Source organism: Podarcis filfolensis, assembly GCF_964270895.1.
Source record: "Podarcis filfolensis genome assembly, chromosome: 2".
Taxonomy (NCBI): Eukaryota; Metazoa; Chordata; class Lepidosauria; order Squamata; family Lacertidae; genus Podarcis; species Podarcis filfolensis.
Window position 1 is genome coordinate 43,939,262 of NC_139605.1, and position 15,823 is coordinate 43,955,084.

General features: G+C 42.1%; 1 protein-coding gene and 1 long non-coding RNA gene across 2 annotated transcripts in view; one reads left to right on the forward strand and one right to left on the reverse strand.

The window, feature by feature from the left end:
* The window catches only part of LOC310757702, a 139,861-nt gene that overhangs the window by 93,480 nt on the left and 30,558 nt on the right, over nt 1–15,823 (reverse strand). The gene's annotated exons all lie outside the window — the stretch shown is intronic.
* On the forward strand, nt 1,161–15,287 carry ACTR8 (actin related protein 8). Its single transcript, XM_083603055.1, has 13 exons — nt 1,161–1,670; nt 3,132–3,302; nt 4,270–4,380; nt 5,227–5,331; nt 7,614–7,787; nt 9,031–9,124; nt 10,130–10,262; nt 10,339–10,492; nt 10,738–10,833; nt 11,952–12,092; nt 13,847–14,111; nt 14,342–14,505; nt 15,047–15,287. The coding sequence occupies exons 1-13, from the start codon at nt 1,539–1,541 to the stop codon at nt 15,188–15,190; spliced, it is 1,884 nt and encodes a 627-aa protein (XP_083459181.1). The 5' UTR covers nt 1,161–1,538; the 3' UTR covers nt 15,191–15,287.

The following is a 15,823-nucleotide window of genomic DNA, read 5'->3' on the forward strand; positions in this document are numbered from 1 at the left end:
AGAGCACCTCATTTGTTATACCATATTCAATCCCTGGCATCTCCAGGAGGGGCTGGACTAGATTCCTGTCTGGGGAAGTTGCTAGCCTTTTCCCAGCCTAGTGTCCTTTCTTTTGAATCCCACTCCCGCCAGCCCCAACCAGCAGTGCCATAGTAGTTCAGAGCATATGGGGGGTGCCAGAGGTTGGGTGGAGAAGGCTGTTGTAGCCGATACTGAACTACAGTGGTACCTCTACTTGCGTTCACCTCTGGTTATGTATCCTTCGGGATACGTGTGTGGCAAACCCGGAAGTATTTTTCTGGGTTTTGTCCTGCGTGCATGTGCAGAAGCACTCTACACCATGCGCAGCACTCTACATGCGTGCATGTGCAGAAGCACTAAACCGCACCATGCGCAAAAGCGGCACCTCCGGTTGCGAATTCCTTGGGATGCGACCGGAGCTCCAGAACAGATCCTGTTTGCAACCGTAGGTACTACAGTAGATGGGTCGCTGCCGGGGCTGGCCAACCTGTGAGGTGACTGCTTCAGGCAGCAGGATCCACAGGGTGGCAGATGCCAGTGTCGCTCTTTCTCCCCTGCCCCCTTAAGTAAAGGTAAAGGGACCCCTGACCATTAGGTCTAGTCGTGACCGACTCTGGGGTTGCGCCGCTTACCTCGCTTTATTGGCCAAGGGAGCTGGCGTACATGTGGCCAGCATGACTAAGCCGCTTCTTGCAAACCAGAGCAGCGCACGGAAACGCCGTTTACCTTCCCGCCAGAGCGGTACCTATTTATCTACTTGCACTTTGACGTTCTTTCAAACTGCTAGGTTGGCAGGAGCAGGGACCGAGCAATGGGAGCTGAACCCGTCGCGAGGATTCAAACTGCCAACCTTCTGATCGGCAAATCCTAGGCTCTGTGGTGTAACCCACAGCGCCCCCCCGCCCCCTTACCCTTAACATAAACCTTCCCTGGCGGGATGAGGAGCACCATTTTGGAGTCCACCTCAGGCGCCCAAACATCTTGGACCGGCCCTGGTGGCTAGTGTGAAGTATGACAGCTTTCTGGGTGCCTAGGGCCAAGAGATAATCCCACTTGCTCTCCCTGAGCGCCTTTGCCATTCCCCTTGCCTAGGCAGGATTTATTTATTTGGGGAGGGGGAGGCAGAATCGATTTATCTGCGATGCAATAGGTCAATTAAGTATTTTTATTTATTTACTTGATGGGGGGCGATGCACCCCACTGGCTACGCCCATGCCTCGCCTATAAAAAAAACACAGCAAGGCAGGAGGGGAAGAAGTTAGTACATATCGGGAAGCTCAGCTGAAGCACTAAAACGCGACTCAGGCCGTCTTGCGGCGGCCGCTCACTTCCGCCTGGGCCTTGTCTCTGCGCCACACCCGCCGCCGGGTGGCTGGAGGCGGAGGAAGGGGTCGGGCGCCGGCTTCCTCGTCGCAGCCTTTTCGGGGCGGAGAAGAAGCGGCCTCCGCCTCCGGCTTCCCGGAGCCTCCCGCTGCCTCGCTCGAGCGACCCGCGGAGGAAGCGGGTCGGGGTCGGGGATGACCCAGGCGGAGAAAGGGGAAGCGGCGGCGGCGGAGAATGGGAAGGACAAGGAGCGCGACAAGGAGAAGGAGCAGCGCGGCGCCAAGAGGCCCATCGTGCCTGCCGCCGTGCCGGAGTCCCTGCAGGAGGTGAGCCCCGGCTTAGGCGGAGAGGCTCCTCCCCTGGCCCTCGGGCGGTCGCTCTCGGCTCTGGCGGCGGCGAGGCCCGGGAAGCACGGCGCTCTGGACGGGGCTTCTGCGCCTCCGTCCTCGCTCGCAATAGCCTCTGCCCAGCGAGATCCCCGCGGAACAGCCTAGGCCCGATTTCATAGGGCCGGTGGAGTCGAGTGGTGAAGCTTTCCCTGGGCTGCGCCCCTTCAGAGAGGTGTCCCACGATGGGATACTTGCACTTGCCTTTTATTTTAATGACTTGAACTCATTGCAACATGGAATAACGCAAAGCATGTCAGCCTCGTGCATCCTCTTTTCTGATAGGCGGAACACAGTATGAATGCTCTATGTATTAAATGATATTGCAGATCTCATTTGCACCTATACAGTATTTCCAAGCAGCTGTTTACTCACTGATCTTTAATTTTATTTGTAAAGCACTTCACTTATATGCCAGCTGTATTGCCACCTTAGCAAGGATGTGTGAAAAACCTTGAGCTGGTAATGAAAATGCTATAGAAGTGAAGTACTTTCCCCTAGGGCAAGCTAATGCTGTTTCAGTGTGTAGGGGCATTTAACATGAATTTCACGCAGCAGGAACATATCCCCTATAGCATCCTATGAAAAGAGGTTCATAATAGTTTCTAATAGTAATATTATAGTGCCTTCTCCTATAATGGATGGTGCTCACTATTGATGCTGTCTACTGATGTTGACTGTTTGCCTTGTTGTCGTTTTGTCGTTTGCAAATGAGATCTGGAATATCATTTAATACATAGAGCATTCATACTGTGTTCCTCCTATCAGAGAACAGGTTGCACGAGGCTGACATGCTTTGCATTATTACATGTTGCAATGAGTTCAAGCCTTGGGTTCTCGGAATGTCTAAATGATATTAGCATTTCCATATTACATATTTTGATAAAATTGTCTGCATCAGATGTGCCACTCAAGGCATGCACCCTTTCTGTCAGTTTTTCAAATACAGTGGTACCTCGGGTTACAGACGCTTCAGGTTCCGCGTTTTTGGGTTGCGCACCGCATCGAACCCGGAAGTACTGGAATGGGTTACTTCCGTGTTTCGATGCTCACGCATGCACAGAAGCGCGGAATTGCGACCCGCGTGGGCGCAGACGCAGAGCTGCGGGTCGCAAACATGCCTCCCCCACAGATCACGTTCGCAACCTGAGGTTCCACTGTGCAGCAATTGTCCATCTAAAACACTATTCCAGATGTGCAAAAAAGCTTACGTAAATGTCCATTGTGGGAGGGGAAAGCACTGTTACAGAACTTAATAGCTATATTTTGCTGATGGCAGCTCAAAGTGTAAAAAGATACAGATTTTCAAAATGAGGCATAGACTGTATGTTTGGGCACCTACCGAGTACTGTGCTTTGCTGGTTCCTGTTCCTGTTTGTTTATCTATTTTACTATTTTTAGCAAATACAGAGCAACTTCATTGTTGTGATACATCCTGGCTCAATGACTTTAAGGATTGGAAGAGCTACAGACACACTTCCTATTGGCATTCCTCACGTCATTGCAAGAAGGCACAAGCAGCAAGGGCAACCCACATACAAAGACAGTTGGCTTCTAAGGGAAGGACTCAATGTAAGTCTTAGAATTTGAGTATTATGTTAAATTGAACTGTTTCATTTGAACTACATTTTTTTTTTGGTGTGCTAAATTTTCCTAGTCATCCTTACTTCTTTGGGTTGCACAATAACAGCTTGCCTCTGTAATAACATGCGTTTGTCTTGCATCATCTATAGCAGCTACATATGGGAATTAATGCAGGCTATGGCATTAAACTTGCTATAAATGGCACAAGATTTAAGAGGGACAGATTTTTGCACCAAGCACTGAGGACCACATCACACAGGACTCTCTTTTATGTAGATATCAGTTTGGCACAAAAAAAATTGAATGTACAATGTAATATTATATATATATATATTTTTATTCAAAGGTCACCAGCAGTTCTTTAATTTACACAGGCATTTTCTGCAGAGTAGTGTAGCAAGTATAGTTTTTCTGGCTTCATTGATAAATCACCTGCTTCTGACAATGGTGGCTATCATGAAATCACAGTCAAAGGAAAAGTAAAGAAAAATGAAAATATTGTCGAAATGAGTGAGCCAGCAGATTTTTAAAAAATGACTTTTTAAACAAGGAGTGGGAAAGGTATTGTTTTGTGGATCTGAATGGGAAATGCATTAGCCTACTCTGCTCCTCAAACATTTGTGGTCTCTAAAAATGCAAAGTCCATGGACAATATAAAGAAAATCATAGCAGTTTTGCAAAGGACTATGCTTGATTCTGAGCTTTCTTTTTGGGGCAGAGGGAGAGAATGTCAACGTGCTTATGCAGCTGCTTACATTTTATTGTTAGAGAGCTATTTTAATGATTATTTTATATTTTTAGGGTGTTTTAGGTTTTATTGAATGTATTGTGCCTTGATATTTTACACGAGTTTTAAAATATTTGCAAAAGTATTTTGAAAATAATTTCATTAAGAAAGTCAAAAGACCCACTTCTATGTTTAGAGAACGGTTACTTATTGTTTGCTTTTATTTAGAAACCTGAAAGTACTGAACAAAGACAGAATGGTCTTAAAATGGTTGACCAAGCAATATGGTCCAAAAAGATGTCAAATGGTGCCAGACGTATACCAGTGTCACCTGATCAGGTATCTCATTTATAAACTGATTGATAGAAATTGCTTTTTGAGTGGTGTAAAAGCAGTGAAAAGCCTTGTAGCAGCACTAATAAATCTAGGATAGTATTCAACTATGTTTTAGTCAGAGTAGGCCCATTGAAATCAATGATCATGACTAAGTTAGGTCCATTAATTTCACTTGATCTACTATGATTAATCCTTACTTGAACACTACCCCAGTCTTCAAAATACAGTGGTACCTCGGGTTACATACGCTTCAGGTTACAGACTCCTCTAACGCAGAAATAATACCTCGGGTTAAGAACTTTGCTTCAGGATGAGAACAGAAATCGCGTGGCAGTGGCACGGCAGCAGCGGGAGGCCCCATTAGCTAAAGTGGTGCTTCAGGTTAAGAACAGTTTCAGGTTAAGAACGGACCTCCGGAATGAATTAAGTACGTAACCAGAGGTACCACTGTAGTTTAAAGGCAGGAATGGACCATAGCCCTGGGCTTGACATTCAGAAGATCTCAAGTCCAATCTGTGGCATCTGAAATTTAAACAAGACCAGGTAAGCAGCTGATGTGAAAGACCGAGGCCCTTGTTGCTGACCACCAGTCAGATTAGATAAAACTTAGCCTTAGCGGGCTTGTCTAAGGCAATCTCCCGTGTTCCCTCTGGAAATTTATTTTTTGTCGTATAATAGTTCAGTAGAGGGATAGCAGTTCAACAGAGGGATATAAATTACGATAAATTTTGAGCAACTCATATAGCATATGACTACACATGTTTGTGCTCTTAAGATACTTTGAAAAATAGTTTAATTTTAAGTGTGACCATTTCCCCCCCTATTCCTTGTTTCAAATTTCCATTTCAGGCCCGATCTTACAATAGGCAGATGAGACCTGCTATTTTAGATCATAGCTCTGGAACAAAATGGACAAACACTTCCCATCACCCCGAATATGTCATTGGAGAAGAGGTAGGAACACCTTGCCTCATTTCATTAAAAGTAATTCTCCTCCTGTATCTAATGTACAGTTCAGCAACCATAAGTATTTTTTAAAAAATGTATTTGGGAAAAACACAGTTTTTACATTAGTTGTTTGTGGCACATGGATCTCCTGAAGTTTGAAAAAGAAGAAGCAATCATCTTGCAGTTCACGCAGAAATCCCTGCTGGGTTGCCTTGAGGATATTCCTAATGCTCACAAAGCAAGTGGCTGTTTACAAGCCTGAGGGAAAGAAACCAAATTAGTGAATGCAGATGGGAACACAGTAATACGTTTTCATATGTAACCTATCAAATATTAACTTTTAAGCTGTTTTTATAAAAAGGTAAAGGTACCCCTGCCCGTACGGGCCAGTCGTGTCCGACTCTGGGGTTGCGCGCCCATCTCGCTTAAGAGGCCGGGGGCCAGCGCTGTCCGAAGACACTTCCGGGTCACGTGGCCAGCGTGACGAAGCTGCATCTGGCAAGCCAGCGCAGCACCCGGAAACGCCGTTTACCTTCCCGCTAGTAAGCGGTCCCTATTTATCTACTTGCACCCGGGGGTGCTTTCGAACTGCTAGGTTGGCAGGCGCTGGGACCGAGCAACGGGAGCGCACCCCGCCGCGGGGATTCGAACCACCGACCTGACGATCGGCAAGTCCTAGGTGCTGAGGTTTTACCCACAGCGCTACCCGCGTCCCAGCTGTTTTTATAACAGTCTTCAGTTGAATTTTTAGTGTTTTAAACTGGTAAGAAAAACATCTCTGTCAGGATTCCTCCGCCACCCCTCTACTATTGACACCAGTGGCAGACTTGGGGCTCTCAAATTTCAGCAGCCCCCTGTGCAACCCTAAAATTCAGTCCCCCTGCACCTGTTGCTCTCCGTTCTACAGCCCCCTGCAGTGTGGCCAAACCAGCCATGCCAACCTAAAACTGTTGACACTCCACTCATGCAGGGAAAATAGAACTGAAGACTATGCAAGGCAGCTGCTTTTTCCATTCACTGCTGCTGTAATATGGGTTCTGGAACACAGGCCATCAAGGGCAGAGTGGCAAAATGCAGTGTTTATGATGGTCTTATTTTAAGAACAGCAGCAAAAAGAATTGCTAGTTTTCTACAGAGAATATGGCATTCGGAACAGCATTTTCCAGTGGGAAAAATGCAGTTGATACAGAGCAATGGGCGAGCTTAATAATAAATGGTAATGTTACAGAAAAATGCAGCATTAAAAAAGGGACAAGGCAAGGATGCCCTATGTTGTCACTGTTATTTATCCTAGTGTTAGAAGTGTTGACTAGAGAAATACAAAAATTGATGAAACAACAGGAATTAAGGTCGGGCAGGGAGCGTACAAAGTGAAAGCCTTTGCAGACAACATTGTGTTGACGTTGGAAAATCTGATAGTAAGCGTCCAAATGATAATAGAAACTATAACAAAATTTGGCAACTTAGCAGGATTCTGTATAAATAAGGAGGGAAATTGATAGTAAAAAGTCTAGACTCGGAGGCAAAAGATAAACTTGAGACTATCACCCGGGGGGGGGGGGCGGGGAGGTTAAATATTTGGGGATATGGATATCCGCTAAGAACTTAAACCTTTTCCAGGATAACAATGTTAAAATCTGGAATGAAATTTTAAAAAGTCTAGAAAAATGGACTAGAATGAACCATTCTTTGTGAGGAGGAATATCCGTAGTCGCAATGAATGTTTTGCCCAAGATGATCTCTTTATTTTAAACATTGCCCGGTGATAAATAGCCCAAACTGTTTCAAACAGTCGAAGAAAGATGTGACAAACTTCATTTGGCAGGAGGAAACACCCCTGAATTAAATATAAAAATCTGACAGATGTAAGAGAAAGAGGGGGCTTTGCCTTTCCAGACCTCAGACTTTATTATGAGGCATCAGATAAGATCAAAAAAGGAAGACTTGAGATGATAATGGGTGGAATATCAGGATATGCAGCAGATCAATATTTCCCTAGAATGCCACCGAGAGATGGACTGAGAAGTCTTAGAAAAGTGATAAGTGGTGGATATTGTACGGTGTGTGTATAAAAGCTTAAAATGGCATAAATAAAAGTTTTTGTCTTTTTTTAAAAAAAAATTTGCTAGTTTTCTGTTACCACTAAAGGCTGAACAGTGTTGTATGTTTCAGTTTGCTTTGGAATGCTTTTTTGTGTCGAAGTGTTACTGACTAGCAAATGTACAGAAATTCCAAGTGTTCACAATTAAACTTTGAACGAGATAAATATAGTCAATTCTTCTTTTCAGGCATTATATGTTAACCCTATGGACTGTTACAATGTTCATTGGCCTGTTCATCGAGGGCAGTTGAACCTTCACTCAGGGCCAAGTGGTTCCCTTACTGCAGTCCTAGCTGATCTTGAAGTTATATGGTCGCATGCAATACAGAAGTATTTAGAAATACCTCTGAAGGATTTGAAGGTGAGCTATGGCAGACTTCATCTGTTCATGACAGTGACTGTCAACGTTTCATCATTGTTGCTGCAAAAGGGTTTGACTGTTGAAGCCTTTGGCAGTCTAGGTCCTACATTCCTTAGCACCTTCTTCCATGTATACTTCCCATCGGATCATCTAATGCACTACTCTGTTTAAAAACCTTTAGAATAAGAGTTTAATTAATTCATTAATATCCTTATTCATTAATATTAATTCATTAATATTAATATTAATTCAATTAATATTCATTAATATTAATTCATTAATAATTTCTCTAAAGGAGCCCATGGTGGCAAACATATCAATACTGAAACAATAGAATGAAAACAGTTAAAAACCCCTAAAAATAATTGCCTACCCTCAAAACAATTGATTTCAGGGTTTTCAGGGACAGGTCTTTCAGCCATCAAGTACCTGGGTAAACAGGAATGTTGTTAAATTGCTCCTAAAAGTTAATGAGAGAGAGCAACACACCTCACAGGAGAGGGCATTCCACAAATGGGGAGCAACCACCAAGAAGGCCCTGTTAAGGAGGTGCTTAGTTTATAACTGTGGTGTTCACCTTGCAGTTCCCTACCAAGTGAGCTCTAGTTGTTTATAATTAATTCCTTTATTTTTGAAAATACTTCTGCCCCGCCTGATTTCACAAAGGAAGCTAACAAATCAGATAATAACAGTAGAAGAACAAATGACCCCAAATTAAACCTGCTTGTAAAATGCAAAATATAAGCCTGAGTATCAAAACTAAAGAAAAGCCAGAGGAAATCTGGTTCCCTCCCTATTAAGATTTATAGCAAATGGTTGTGGTTGGCTTCAGGAGAGGGAGAGGATGTCCTGTTGTGCAGATGGAAGGTCTTGTGCTAGTTAGTACCTGTGTGTGCAGGCCACATCCTCACCACTTTGTGGCCTCCCTTGTGGGTTGTCCAAGGGAGAATGTAGACTCTGGCATTCTCCAGAGAGTATGAAAATCCTGCAATTAGCCCTACTCCATTACAAGAATTGGTTCAACATCCAGGAGGAAATTTGGCACCTCACAGCCAAGCTGTTAGATTTCCCCATGCCCTGGATTAAAACATTTCAATGATGTAATTGGCCCTAGCTCTTAACCAATATTTTCTCTTCCGTCAATAATTGAAATTATTTAGATAGCTCATGGCATCAACCCGTTCCACTGTATGAAGACCAACAGACCGGAAAATGAATCCTAGTTTGTTCTTTTCTCTTTCAGTATTACCGGTGTATTTTGCTAATACCAGACATCTATAACAAGCAGCATGTGAAAGAAATAGTAAATATGATCCTAATGAAGATGGGATTCTCAGGTAATAAAGCAACATCTGTGGTCAGCTGCTTAGTGCAAGGGTTTTGAAGGTACCTTTTGTTTCTAAGTTGGAATCATGAAACTTCCAGAATGTTTTTTTGCCCTTACAGCCACTCATGTCTCAACCAGGTGAATAAATAGCTCAGCCTTTGGCAACATACCGTATTTTTCGCTCTATAAGACGCACCAGACCATAAGACGGACCTAGTTTTTGGAGGAGGAAAACAAGAAAAAAAATATTCTGAATCCCAGTAGCCAGAACAGCAAGAGGGATCACTGCGCAGCGAAAGCAGCAATCCCTCTTGGTGTTCTGGCTTCTGGGATAGCTGCGCAGCCTGCATTCGCTCCATAAGACGCAGACACATTTCCCCTTCCCTAAAGAGGGAAAAAGTGAGTCTTATAGAGCAAAAAATACGGTATATCATGAAATCAGTAATGTGCAACTCCATGGCCAAATTTTAAAGAAATTACTCCAGTGTTTGGTCAATACAAACTTGTGTTTGCTGAGTCAAAACCATCTAATCTACTTACGTATCTTACAGAGCTTCAGAGGTATTGTCATCTAGTTTCCACTATAGGACAGGCCCCAACTGGATGTAACACTACTGAGATCCAGAGCCTCTGCTACAGTCACTCCAAGCTGTCTCCTACCAACAAGTGCATTGGGCAGATGAGTCCTGCTCCAAATAGCAATTTTCAGCTCACTGTCTTAAAGACTGAAGTTGATTGGGAGATGCAGAGACATGAAACACTGATTTTAAAAAATGTTAAAACAGGGAAGCTGGAAAATATTATCATGGTGACATGTTGATCTATTTATGAAACACATGGGTAGCAATAAACACATTTCTTCCTCTCTTTTGTTTAAAACACTTCCCAGAGTTTTATATATATAAAAGAGGGCATGTTAAGGGAAGTGTTCAGTAGTGGGGCCCATATGAGTAATGTTTCTGAATAGGGTAGCAAAACAGTGTATATAACAGTATTCCTGCCATTTTGTTTTCAGGCATAGTGGTCCATCAGGAATCTGTCTGTGCTACTTTTGGAAGTGGTTTAGGTAGTGCATGCGTCGTTGATGTGGGGGATCAGAAGACAAGTGTCTGCTGTGTCGAAGACGGTGTTTCGCATCGTAACACCAGGTAATTATTATAAAGTGGCAGTAACATTCAGGTGAAAAGAAGCAAGTCTTCTAACGGCTGCTACTGCTTTTTTTAGGTTATGCCTTGCATATGGAGGTTCTGATGTGTCAAGATGCTTTTATTGGCTTATGCAGCGAGCTGGGTTCCCTTACAGAGACTGCCAACTAGCTAAAAAGACAGATTGCCTTCTCCTGCAGCACTTAAAAGAAACATTTTGCCATTTAGACCAGGTAAGTTCAAAGACCTAGATAAGGAGCTCCACACTTCTGATTTGCTGTTTCCCATGTTTGGTCACAATCTAGTGTGACATTACAGATTTTTAGCTGTATAATTAATGGTAATAGAGGTTATGAAGTTACCAACAGTGGGGAGAAAACTGAAAATTCACATGTGTGGCTGATCTCTTCTCAGTGTAGTTTGAAAGATTTGAAAGTTCATTAAAGCGTTAATACCTTTTTCTATGTTTTATTATCAGGATTTATCTGGACTAAAAGATCATGAGTTTCAAGTCCGTCACCCAGATTCTCCAGCTTTGCTGTATCAGTTGCGCTTGGGAGATGAAAAGTTACAGGTAAAGACTGGGTGGGGTATACATGCACATAAGGTGCAAAGAGATTTTCCCTTCTCTCATCCCCCTCTGTCCTCCCTAAACCTGTTATTTTGGTTCTCCTAACCCTCCAGGGTAGATTTAGCAGGATGCAAGAATGCAGACCACATTCTGTGTACACAACTTAGTTGAATCCTGCCCTATGATATGTTGGACTTGCGTTTGACCGAGCTACTCCTCCGGTCGAGTCCTCCGACGTTGATTAACGACCTGAGCCTTTGATGAGGCTTCAGGCACGTTCCCTCATTACACAGAGTATCCAAGCAGCAGCGAAGGACGAGAAATATGAGCTACATTGCTAAGAGTTTATTTCTAACTACGTAGACAGAAAAGAAACATCCATCCTCTCTCTGTGAAAGCAGAGGCAACTGGACAAAGAAACAGGAAACCAGTTACATCAACATCCGTCTCCCGTGAGACTTCCAACAGTCTGGAATGTAAACAGAGTCTTGTGACTCCAAGCACTGCACAGTGGCAACAAACAGAAACCTAACATGATAGACATGCCCTGGGATGTAGATACGGACTTAAGTGCAGAAGTCAATGGAAAATAGTGGGGTGTTAATTAGTTTTCAGCAGCTCAATCTGCATGTTTCTCTTCTTATAGTCTCATTGAGTGCTATGATATTCAGGAGATACACAGCAAATACAGATGTGGCATAACTAGCTCAAATGCTTAAATGTTGAATTAAATAAACTTGACATATGTTTCTATCTAAACCGCTGCTGACAAGTATTATATCATTTGGAAGACGGGGCTGTACCCTATGCAGCTCTAAGTAGCTTGTTACATCAGCAGAAGGATTTAACACAACATAACTCCCCCCCCCCCCCCCGCACACCCCCTAAATCTGTTCTAGTTGTTCCTCTAGCCTTCCGGAGCAGATTTGGGCAGGGTGTGAGAGGGGGAGTGTTCCATTGTGCAAGCGAAAATCCTTCTGCTAACAGAACAAGTGCATTAGATACCACCCAAGATGTTTATCTGCTTCTGAAACTGATTGCTCTGTTAGAAAGCAAGTGCAAGCAAGCATTGATGAAATGGTAAAGATAATTTTAAGCTCTTCCCCATCTCTCACGATTAGGCTCCCATGGCATTATTTTATCCAGCAACCTTTGGAATTGTGGGGCAGAAAATGACATCTTTGCAGCAACGATCACAAGGTGATCCTGAGGATCCGCATGATGAACATTATCTCTTAGCTACACAAAGTAAGCAGGAGCAGGTGTGTTGTGTGTCTTTTTCCTTGTTTTCTCTTCCTAGGAGACTTTTCTGCACAGATCTAATTATACTTAATTAAAGCCTTCCTCTTGGAGAATAGCTAGAAGGTTCATGCTAATGTTGTAAACCGCCATGTGATCATTGGTTGAAGGGTGGTATAGAAAATATATAATAATAATAATAATAATAATAATAATAATAATAATAATAATAATAAAGGGTTCATTTAGACCTCTGGCATGGCTGCAAAGAGGAGTTCAGAAGCTTTTGCTTTCATTTTAGAACAGCAGCAGCTTGCTTTGTCATTTGAACCTGGATGAGTGGTGGTTAATCTCAGCTATAGTTAATTGTAGGAAGCCAACTTCAAACCACAGTTTATAAAGCTGGCTTGTTCCAGCTAAGCATAGTTAAAATTTAACTAATTTTTGGGTTTGGACAGCATGCTAAACAGCAGTTCATTTAAAACAGAAGTAGCAGTTTCTGATGTTTTCATAGTCATTCTGGATGAGAGCAAGTGAGCTCAAGGCTGACAGACTTTTATAAAGTTAATCTTTGCTTTAGGGTTATGTCTGAAGGCAGGCATAGTGTGTGTGTGTACATACTAACAAGAAGTACTAACAAGAATCCTTTCAAAGCGTTCCATTGTGTAACAGCAAGCTATCACTCTGCTTGGGAACACATTTTTAAAAGAAAAGCCTGACTAGCTTTTCAGATACATTTTAATTGAATAACTTTCTAAAGCAATGCCTGAAGTAACTGATATTCTAGTTTGAAGTCTTGTTTGTTCTGTTATGTTTTACTCCAGGAAGACCCATTTATCCTAAGTACAACCCAATAAGGCAGACATGTATCTACAAAATAATTTAGTTAAAAATGTGATCCCATTGAGATCACAAGATGAAATTTTACAGGTAGATCTTAGAAATATTTAATAATACAATTTCTTTGGAAATTTTAAATCAAATTAATTTTTTGAATCGCTTTTTAAAATTTAAAATTTTGTAACCTAACTTTGAAATGTAAAGTAAGCCCATCATGTGACATATCATATTAAAGCCCACAATGTTCTGAAGAGATTGGTATTTTTTAGTTTTGAAATATCTTAATTCTGGACTGAGCTTTTACAGTTTTTGTGTAGTCAGACATGGCCAAAATTGTCAATTTTTTAAAATTTCCAACTATCATGACTCAAAAACAGGATGTGATAAAAAAATTAAACTTTTAGATTTAAACTATTCAACAAGTGTACAAAATATTAAGAAAATTGGATGACATGAGGTTAAAAAAAATGGATCATGATATGGAATGACCCGGTATGCTTGATTTTATTGTCATTACCTTAGTTATGTAAAAGCTTTTTACAAAATAATAAAAGCAAAACTTCAGTAGTATTTCTTCAGCTACCACTCTGATCCTACAGGTGGCTATAGTTTGGGTGGCACATGCAGTTGCTTCCACAAAAGTCGCTATGATGGTATACTGTGTATGGAATGTGCTGAATCATTGGAAATGGAAGACTTGGGTAAGGGAGCATATGGTGTTTGTGCCAAAGAATATGAAAATAATATGGCGAAAGGCCAGAAGTAGCAGTGTGGCTTTACTCGCCGCCCAGTCCCTTAGTGTCAGGTGTGATATGTGGGACTGTTTTTAGCTGCAACACTCCTCACACCTATTTTGGCAGATGCAGTGGAATGTGTTTTGCATCTAACAAAATTGGATCTTTTCAAATGATAACCTGCCCTGTTTTGCTTTTTAAAGTCCGCAAAAGCAACAGCCGACAGGAAGTCGATTTCCAAGCCTAGTGGATTTGAGGGGGATCTGCGTGGCCAATCTGCAAGTGTTGCTGAAAATCTCTATCCTCCAGAAGTCGAGATCGGCACTTCGCACGGTGACTGCATTATGGGTGGAAATGAGTCTGAAGAACCCCTTACAGCTCACATGTCCAGGAAAACTGCTGTATCTCAGTTTGAAGGGAAAGCGTTAGGCCTTGACAAAGCAATCTTGCACAGTATTGATTGCTGTGGTAAGAAAACTATATATACTTGTTTATTAACATTAATACTTTGGGCCAAGATAGATTCTAGTACAAGGAGGATTCATAAGTTTGCAGGAACTAAATATCTACTCTCGCTCTCATCCATTTCTTCTTTAGTTACCTGGTTCAATCTGTTTTAATGTTAACGGCTAATTCTGTATTGTTTCAATTCATTCTTCACAGTTTACATAAAACTTATTTTGATTTTGATTTCTCAGCATCTGACGATACCAAAAAGAAAATGTACAGTTCTATCCTGGTTGTAGGAGGTGGTCTGATGTTCCACAAAGCCCAAGAGTTCCTTCAGCACAGAATTCTCAACAAAATGCCTCCTTCTTTCAGGAGAGTTGTTGAAAACGTAGAAGTTATTACAAGACCAAAGGTATTTGTGTATGAATCTAGGCATACTTTTAGGTCAGGGTTGGGAAATATTTTCTTTTCTGTCAGGGGCCACGTGGCTGAAGTGGTGGGTGGAGCTAGAATCAAAGGTGGGTGTAGCCACCTCCTCTGTCTATGTTAATACACTTGCTACAGCAGCTCATATCCTCTTCTAGTTAATTTTAAATTGCAGTTAAATGTATTGGCCAGTACAGAATGTTATTTGTATATTCCAACAGTGTAGTATATAGTGAAGAACATGCATTGGTTCTTTTGTGCAAGGGGCTTGACTAATAAACTAAAGGCCATCCCCTTCTGCCTAAAATTCATTAAGAACAGCAGCAACAAAGCGATTCTTCTTTTGCTACAAAAGTAAATGGTATATTTTGTGCTGATTTGGGATTGTAAAGATTTTAAGCAGTGAGCACGTCTTACAGTAGCCCCAGTTAAAAACAGTAACATTCTTAAACCAGATGTAAGTGGGTTTGTGGGGTTTAGTTTACACCATTTACCTTGCCCATTTTTTTCCTTTGCATTCATCATAGGACATGGATCCTCGTTTGATAGCATGGAAAGGGGGTGCTGTTCTAGCCTGCCTGGATACAACACAGGAGCTCTGGATATATCAACGAGAATGGCAGCGATTTGGTGTCCGTATGTTACGCGAAAGAGCTGCTTTTGTCTGGTGATCTTGTGCAATATTTAGATAGGATAAAATGCTGAGTATTACTTTTTCTCTTTATAGCCCTGACATTTGTGTTTTTAATAAAATCCATATAAAAAGAATCATTTTTCTTCTGGGCTGTTTAAGAAAACTGTAGTTGTACCCAAGATTTTCTTAAAGCTTTTCTCTAGTTTTATGCTTTGGAGTGGTCTCAATGAAGCACATGGCCCTGGTCTAGCTCATATTGTGACTAAATTAATAATTCTCATTTAGTATGCGGGAGGTATACAGCTAGGGGTTGTCTCCATCTACTGTCCAGAACAGGCAGTCATATGATTTGTTTAGCTCACTTTTCAGTTCCTTTCTTGCCTCCTCCAGGATCAGACCAATTTTTCAGCTATTCCTCTTCAGCATTTTCTCTCAGAACTTAATTCTTCCCCTACTCATCATTTGCTCACTTCTTTCTTGCCTCTGTTGACTTCTCCTCCTCCACTTTAAAATGGGATGAGTGAGGAAAGGTGACAGCAAAGCTGATAAAAAATAGCATGTGTTCATACAGCCAGAGGCTTCTAAAGGTTATTGAGCAGGCACTGTTGAGTCCCCAGATGAGAGGTACCTGTCAGAACCGTGGGGTGAAAACCCAGCTGGACAGGCTCCA